We start from the raw sequence: 8097 nt of genomic DNA, 5'->3' as shown, positions 1-8097 counted from the left end.
CCTCCTCCTATGGGGCAATTCCTTTTAAAATGTCCTGTTTGTTGACAATTGTAGCATGTTCTTGGCCTGGTATATAAAGCCTGTTTTACTGCAGCTGCCACAATTTGCCCTTGTTCATTAATGTCTCTGGCATCTAAAGCCTGTTTTACTGCCGCTGCCATGACTTGCTCTTGTTCATTAATGTCTCTACAGAATTTAATATATGTGTTTAAATCTTCCTGTTTCCATGGTCTAATGATATCTCTGCACCAACGATTCACTTGGTCATAAGCCAGTTGTTTTATTAATGGCATTGCTTGTTCTGTATTCCCAAAAATTCTGGTAGCTGTTTGAATAAGCCTATCTACAAATTCATCGTAAGGTTCATTAGCTCCTTGTATTACCTTAGATAATTGACCTTGTAAACCTCCATGTCCTTGTAAAGTCTTTCATGCCCTAATCGCCTCTGCAGCAATTTGTGAGTTTACGCCAGGATCATATGCAATTTGTTGCTGCTGATCCTCATAAGGTCCCTTTCCTAACAACATATCTAGATTTCTCTGAGGATAACCAGCTGCTGCATTTCTCCTAGCCGTCTCCTTGCAAAATTCCTCATTGGCAACCTTCCATAACAGGTATTGTCCTCCATTTAGTACAGCTTTACACATATTAGCCCAATCTGCTGGCGTCATGTTCAAGTTGGTAATGGATTCAACCAAGCTTACAGTGAAGGGTGCTTGAGGACCATAGGTTGTTACAGCCTCTTTTAGCTCCTTCACTGTTTTGAAATTTAAACCCTGGTAAGTTCGCTGCCCTCCTACCTCAAATACAGGGCATGTTAATACTTGAGATCCTGTCTCAGGATCCCAACTATCAACTGCGGGGGTTGGGAGCCTCCTAGCATATGGAGGTGGTGCTGTTGATTGGACACTTATGCTCTCTGGTGATAGAATGCTGTTAGTAGCAGTCTCCTGTAGAGGTGGTGCTGTTGGTTGGACACTTATGCTCTCTGATAGAAAGGTGTTATTAGCAGTCTCCTGTTGTAACTTTTCCCCTAATAGCCTTTTCTGCTTTACACTTTCTTCCTCTGTCTGACTAGTTCGAAAGACCTTCTCTTTTACTTGAATCTTTTCCTCTGACTAACTTGAGAGACCTTCTCTTTTACTTGAATCAATATATCTTCTCCTTCCTCTACCTTTGTCTGAACTGAAGGCTTTGGACTAAGCAAACCAGATACCAACGTCCACAATGGCAATGTGCCAACTGGCAGAATCCCTGGGTTGTTCTTTTCGATTCTTTTTAAATCTTCACCATTATGGTCCCACTGTGATATATTTAACAACTCCTCCTTAAAAGGCCATGGGCTACATTTTTGTATTATATCAATATATGCCCTGACTGCTCTTGATTTTACTGGGATGCCTCCTTCCTCTAACAATTTACTTAACAGTCTTTTGGTTTGTTTTTTACTAATTTCTGATCCCGTATTTCTAGTATAATACAATCCAACAAGATGACGCCAAACAAAACCGAGACAGAATCCAATAAAAATGGAACAACAAACATTCATTATAGCCTTTCTATCCTTCTGACGTGTGCATCCATCCTTTCTCCCTATCTGTTCCTCAGACGCAAATAGTTTTTCCTCAGATGTGAGCGGTTTTTCTTCCGTCTCACTCATCTCTAGGGACAGGCAAGTTAAAACAAAAATGAAGCAAAACAAAAGAGGAAACTTAGAATGGCTACCCATCCTCTTGCCCTGCCCTCAGGGGTGAGCAATTTACTTACCCTCAGTCGCTCCCCGTGCGAGCCACCAAATGCCGCAGTCTGGCTGGGCACAATTCAGGAGCCACTTGTCAAAAGAAACTAACTTTATTTTTAGAACCACACACGCCAAACAAAACAGCTCCTCAGAAAAAACCCTCAAGACAACATTGAGACTGGCTGTCCATGCCACCACCGGCTTCCCCCAAGCCTCTCACCCCCACTCCAGCCTCTCCACCTCCCACAATCCTCCTGTTCTTGAGGCCGATTGGCTGGGTTGCGTGGGTGGGGCCAACGAAGTCCCCCAATGAGCAGCTCTGTGGAGGAGCCAATCAGCTAGATGTTGCTGGGTCTGCTGTGAGCCAATTATCAGCTGGCAGCTGGAAGTTTGCTGGGGCCCCTTTGGCTGTGGCTCTCAACAACTTGTTCAAATTATAGTCATTCAAAATGCAGTGCTGATGGGACATAACAGGTATAGATGTTGAGCAGCCTAGAAACAACATTGGGGTTAGAGATATGGAATCATAAACATTAACATAGAAGATTTGACAGATCCTAAATTCATGTAGCCCAACTTACTAAATATAGTAACTTAAGAGAAGGTTTAAGGGCACTCTCAACATTTAATAGGACCGACTTTCAGGGGTTAACACAGAATCAAGGGCTTGACCCTAGTCTTGGCATGCAAGACAACATTGAGACTGGCTGTTCATAATAGCATTATTCATCATAACCAATTTTCAACCAATTGTCTTTGTTTTATAATAAAATGTTTTAGCTTTGGCTATGTCTTTTAAGTAATCTGGAGAATATTTGGGGATAAGTTAAAATTTAAGATTAGATTAATTTAAAATAAAACATTTTTGTACAGCTTACAAAGTATGTGAGCCTGGAATTATTTCACTTCCTCACTGAAAAGAACTTGTTAAGCCATAAAACCTAACTGGCTACATAGGCCATCATAGTTATTCTGTGGAATCTTGTCTTATACCTGCCGTATCTCTCCTTGCTCACTCCTAATATTACCTGGTGTAGACAGGAATTCCATACTAAGGATAATTGCAATTGAAAGTGTGTGTGTGTGTGGGGGGGAAGGCACACCAAAAAAATAAAAACAAGTGATTCCACTAACTCTTGATGATCATGTACCCTTTGTTTGGCATTAGTATATGTTCAGTTTTTAAACTCAGAAAGAAAGATACTTCACAAATTACAGAAGATGTAGATTTCTGCTTGTTCCTTTTCATAAAAATTACTTTAACTACAGTATCAACTAACTAATATGGCAGAATTTATGAGATGGTGAGCATATCTTTCACACAGTTGGCCCAAGGTTTCATTTAGTAGTTCTAAGACCTGATCTACAGTTATGAAATTCCAAGTTTATGTTTGAATTCAGGACTAAATAAAAATGAAATGACTACTAGTATGCATTATTTTAATTTTTTATTAATAAAATAGAAACTTAGATTATTGACAACTGCTTTGATCTTATATCTTATCTGACCACATAATGGAGTGGCAACAGTTTATAAAAGGACTTGGGTGAGAACAGTCAATATATCAGTTTCAACAAAAATGCAGATTAGGATGTCTAAAGTTCAGTAAATGAAAATTTAAATGGAGTAAATTAAATATTAGAAATCATAGGAGTCTCTCCCTCAAACAAGTGGGACCTCCTTTAATTATCTTCATCATAGCCACTTGCAATCACAAGAAAATTCAGTAAGATCAATCACGTTGTGTAACCCCTAAGGGAAAAAACTGAGGGAACTCATGGGTAATTTTCACAGCTTCATTATAAAGTCCAAGATCTGAAAGAAACATGTAAGCAAACATTAAATTCACCATGAAAAGCTGTAACATCAATTATTATCTAAAAGACTTCTATTTCTCTTTTCTCTCCCTTTTAGAGGTCAACTTATTTTCACAACCCAATTTCTAAAATTCAGACATAAATCATATTTTTTGTAGTTCAAAAATAGAAGAGACATGGAAAACAGGAGACAATCCACTTTGTTGTCCATTATATAGGCAGTTTCTGCCTGGTCCATTTTAGGCATTACTGCATTGTTCCATGCCTTCAATTCATATATTAAAATAAATATTATTTTTATCATATTTAAAAAATTTCTCTTCTATAAATATTAGACTTTGCTGAGTTTTCTTTGTATACAAGCAAAAACTAAGCAGCAGGGAAAAATGGCCTCCCATTTTTCTATGAGATTGGAAAACTATAGAAATTGAAAATATGGCAGGTCTGTGAGTCAATACCAACACATAATAGAAGAGAATTGTTTTCCTCCTACTTACATAAAACCACTAAATACTAGAATGCTTTATTTACCAAAAGGATTGTTATCTTCTTTAAACTGGACATAAGATGCACACATGATGGTTGCTTTTGCTGTTACTCTGCCAACTACTTCCACGATTCCAGAAATTTCTTCATCAAGCTAAAACATTGAATGTTAATTTGGTGTTATCTTATTTTCAGTTGATAATTAATTTGGAAAACTGTTATATAGTTTACTTATCTTTCAAATTATACAATTTATTAATCTTTCATTGTAACAAAGTAACTTTAAAATTTGCCAATGTTAAAACTGAAGTGTAGCTTTTTAAAAAATGTTTAGTAGTTAACTGTCAGTATGTTACAAATCCTGTTACCTTTTAGTTGTAGGTTATTGAAAATGTCCAGAATTTCTACAAACAGTAATTTGTTTTAAAAAGACCCAATGAGAGGAACTTCATATAATTTGTATTTCAAAAAGAGTGAAATGTATTCACTGACCAAACAGCATAATAGATTTATCTTCATAAAAGCCAAGCAAATGTTTTTAAACACATTAAACATTAAATGGATAAATGACAACCGAAAATATGTAAAACAAAAATAAAAGTCAGGTTTGGTGGCATCTGCCTATAGTTTCAGCTACTCAGGAGGTTGAGGCAGGAGTATTGCTTGGATCTCCAGCAGTTGGAGATCATCTTGGGCACATAGCAAGACCCTGACTCAGGGAAGGAAGGTGTGTGAGGGGTGGGAGAGAAAGAGAAAAGATTAAAAGAGAAAGATAGAAACTCAAATTCTTGAGGAAGGAAGAAGTAAACAGAAAAATTTTATTATGTGACTTTATAGTCTTTCATAAGGAATGAGAACTGTTACCCAACCAACACTTAAAGGATATATTAAAAAAAATCATAAGCCCAAAGAATCATAAGTTGAAAATGTAAAGGAAAATACAACAAGAGAACAGGAATTTAATTTTACAGCTAGGGAAGGTTTTGTTTTTTATTTTTTTAGGTGGGGGCTGGTACCAGAGATTGAATTCAGGGGCACTTGACCACTGAGCCACATTCCCAGCCCTATTTTGTATTTTATTTAGAGACAGGGTCTCATTGAGTTGCTTAGTGCCTTGCTTTTGCTGAGACTGGCTTTGAACTCCTGATCCTCCTGTCTCAGCCTCCGAAGCACTGGGATTACAGGTGGGCATGGTGGGTCAGCTAGGGAAGTTTTATAAGCTCCTTCTTATATTCACTCCAAACAATCAGAAAACCAACAAACCAATCCAAGATAAAGAATCAAACATAATATAGAAGTTAATACTTAAACATACAGGCTCCATCAATTCAATGGTTCCATTTTTTCCTTCTCCATCTGAAAGAATAAACATCTTTCCAGTGGGATGAATCTAAAAAAAATAAATATACAATTTTAAAATTTCCACATAAACAAAACTTGTAAATATGTCACTAAAACTACATAATTTTACCAAAGATGAACAGACTGACCCTTACTTAATTATTTGGTTCAAATTACAATCAAGTGTTATTAGATCTGGTCATGGGATGCCTAATTAATTTTGAATTTCAGATAAACAATTAAGTTATTTACCTATTTTCATTTAGAAAATCTGTTAACCCTACGCTAAAATGAAATAAAAGGAGGTAAAAGTAGAATCTTCTGGCAGTCATGATTTAGACAGTACATATTCCATGAAGAATATGTAATAAAAACTAAGCACGGAGTAAAAGAACTGATTGCTAGAAAATCTGGATTCTACTCCTGGGTGGCACCTGCCCCTGTCATATAAGAATAACTGATTTCACTCAGTGGATGAGGACGAAAAGAGTCACCGAAGCCTTTATAAATGGTTTTCCTTCAGTGCTCTGAAGTCACTGACTCCCAAGACTTTGGGTCTGTTTCTTGCCTGTAGGATGAATGAGCTGCACCCTAACCTGGGGTAAGATAATGGGCTACTGCGGCATCTGGGAAAATCAAATAAATGTTTTATGGAGAAGCAAATTTAAGCAGAAAACGACGTTCATCAAAGACAATTACAGAAGGAAACGGGAGGATGAGCTTAGTTGGCATCAGTCAAATCTGGCTAAACCCAAAACTGAGAAGGCAGTCAGGGAGTCAAGTATATAATTCATATAAATACAGAAGTGGGTGAGGGGCGCTGGAATTTGGAACCCAGGGCATTCGAAACCACTTAGTTTCCGCGCCATGCAAGTGGCGCCCAAACAGAGCTGCAAAGGCTAAAGTGTGGGGAAAGTTTTCTTGTGCGAAACAAAGTAAAAGGGAGGGGAATGAGGCTGAGGCTTTCGGTTCTCCTACCGTTACCCTGAGTCCACCACCCAGGAGGTCACGGCTACCCACTGGGAGATCCCAAGACCGCGAGCCCGCGCACCTTTTCCAGCCTTCCTACGAAGCAGACTGGCCTGTCGATGAACTGAGATAGCATGCTGGCGTTGACGCGGGCCTTGGGCAACTCCATTAAGTCAACCATGATTACGCTCGCGAGCGGCGGGAAAGGAGCGGACTGAAACTGAACACACCGCGGGAGTCGGTGGGGATGATGTCCCCGGCACCAATCAGCGAAGGCCGTCGCTCCAGCTCAGCCAATCAAATACGCGGAAGCAGCGAACTTCGTCACGCAGTTCCGGACTAGGCTGGGGAAGGGTCTGAGCAGGTTCTGCCTACGGAAGTGGGAATCAGCTGCTTAGTGACGCGCGGCGTTCCGGAAGTTGTCCGGGTCCGGGCGGAGTGGGCAGTGGAGCCGGGACTTGGAGAGGCGGCGCCCGAGGCTGCTCTCCTGGAGCTCAGGCTTTCTAGCGGCGACACAACCCCGGAAGTGGGGTGGCGGGCTCCGGTGCTGTAGTGGCGGCAGACTGCGGCGCGAGCCTCAGGTACCTCTTCTTGCGGAAGGCACCGCAGCCTTGCTGTTTCTTCTTCTCCCCTCGGACCGAGTCAAAGAGCTAGGAGGGAGCAGTGTTCACGGGGCTGTGCACTGACCGTGACAGTTAGCCCACCTCCCCTCTTCGAGGTTCTGCGTGGGAGGCGGAGACATGCTTGCTGAATGAAGTCTGTGTTTCGGGCTTCTTTTTGATGCCCACGTACCCAAAGCTGGAAAGCGGGGTCCTCAGTGTTAATGACTGGCTTTCGCTGCTAGGTAGCAGAGGGTCGGTAACTTCCAGCTATGTCACTTTACACCTCAATTCCCCCAGGTCTAAGAAAAAAGGTTGACGAGATTACCTGTGGCCTTTTCTAGTCCTGACATTACGGAGCTGTCAATTCTTTCACTTGCTCCGAGATATTAGCAAATAGATGTACCTGTGGGTGGGCATGGGAAGGGCCGCAGGATAGGACCAGAGGAGACAGGCTTAACTAGCTGATTAAACTAAAACAGGTGTGCCTCTTCCTGAGTTACATTCTCCATCCGCAAAACGAGGGGGTTTGATTGATTTGCAAGGTCCTACCTGACTAACTTTTGACCATATGATTAACGGACTCTCCTAACGCCTCCGCAATCTTTCCACCTTTGCTCTTTCTCGGTAGCCCCCTGAAAGGGAGATCTGGAGATCTACAAGATAATCTGTTCCAAAAATATTGGGGGGTTTCTCGAATCTGTTGCTGGTTAATAATGTGGTTTGAAAACGGTGGATATTGATTTTAAGGATTTCATCTGGTGGAGTTGGTGTCTGCCTTGCTCTGGAGATTTTAGAATGAGTGCTTATAAAAATACCATCAAATGGTGATGCAGAAATTGGGAAAAAAAATCTTAATTGGGTATTATAATTTTGTGGAAACTGACTATGAATTCTCCCAAAGCCACAGAATTGTCATTCAAATTTAGATACCTATCTGGGGTCTTCAGTTTAGTCCCACAATTGCGTTATGCAAAGGAGATCTGTTTTGAGACTTCATGTGACAATCTGTGATTAAAATCTGATATACCATGTTTAGATGATAGCTTTCCTCCGGGTTCATTTATACCACTTACTGTGTTTGTCTTAATAGTCACTAAAAAGTTCAAAGGATTTCATTAGACAAACGTGGGGTGCATTTAG

At 40.3% G+C, this 8097-nt stretch overlaps 2 protein-coding genes across 5 annotated transcripts in view; one reads left to right on the top strand and one right to left on the bottom strand.

Moving 5' to 3' along the window:
- Window positions 1-3172: 3172 nt before the first annotated feature.
- Rpa3 (replication protein A3) lies at window positions 3173-6674 on the bottom strand. The gene is made up of 4 exons (XM_005331781.5): window positions 6438-6674; window positions 5361-5435; window positions 4091-4199; window positions 3173-3557 (listed from the first exon to the last, which is right to left on the bottom strand). Exons 1-4 carry the CDS (start codon window positions 6534-6536, stop codon window positions 3475-3477), a joined length of 366 nt encoding a protein of 121 aa, XP_005331838.1. The 5' UTR covers window positions 6537-6674; the 3' UTR covers window positions 3173-3474.
- Window positions 6675-6719: 45 nt separating this feature from the next.
- The window catches only part of Umad1 (UBAP1-MVB12-associated (UMA) domain containing 1), a 228925-nt gene continuing 227547 nt past the window's right edge, over window positions 6720-8097 (top strand). For 3 of the 4 annotated variants that reach the window (XM_078040371.1, XM_040291545.2, XM_078040369.1), the window contains exon 1: window positions 6720-6936. The gene's annotated coding sequence lies outside the window, so the exon portion shown is untranslated. The remainder of the gene's footprint in view (window positions 6937-8097) is intronic. The other variant, XM_013361347.4, reaches the window with a different exon arrangement.

The sequence above is a fragment of the Ictidomys tridecemlineatus genome, chromosome 2, assembly GCF_052094955.1.
Source record: "Ictidomys tridecemlineatus isolate mIctTri1 chromosome 2, mIctTri1.hap1, whole genome shotgun sequence".
Taxonomy (NCBI): domain Eukaryota; kingdom Metazoa; phylum Chordata; class Mammalia; order Rodentia; family Sciuridae; genus Ictidomys; species Ictidomys tridecemlineatus.
This window is presented reverse-complemented; position numbering and strand designations above follow the sequence as displayed.

What these genes read in the sequence shown, in the direction of transcription:
- Rpa3 (XM_005331781.5), bottom strand. Translation starts at nt 6,536, where the DNA reads ATGGTTGACTTAATGGAGTTGCCCAAGGCCCGCGTCAACGCCAGCATG. An exon ending in TCGTAGGAAGGCTGGAAAAG is followed by an intron (nt 5,436 to 6,437) that starts GTGCGCGGGCTC and finishes TATTTTTTTTAG; the next exon opens with ATTCATCCCACTGGAAAGAT. An exon ending in AGAAGATAACAATCCTTTTG is followed by an intron (nt 3,558 to 4,090) that starts GTAAATAAAGCA and finishes TGTTTCTTTCAG; the next exon opens with ATCTTGGACTTTATAATGAA.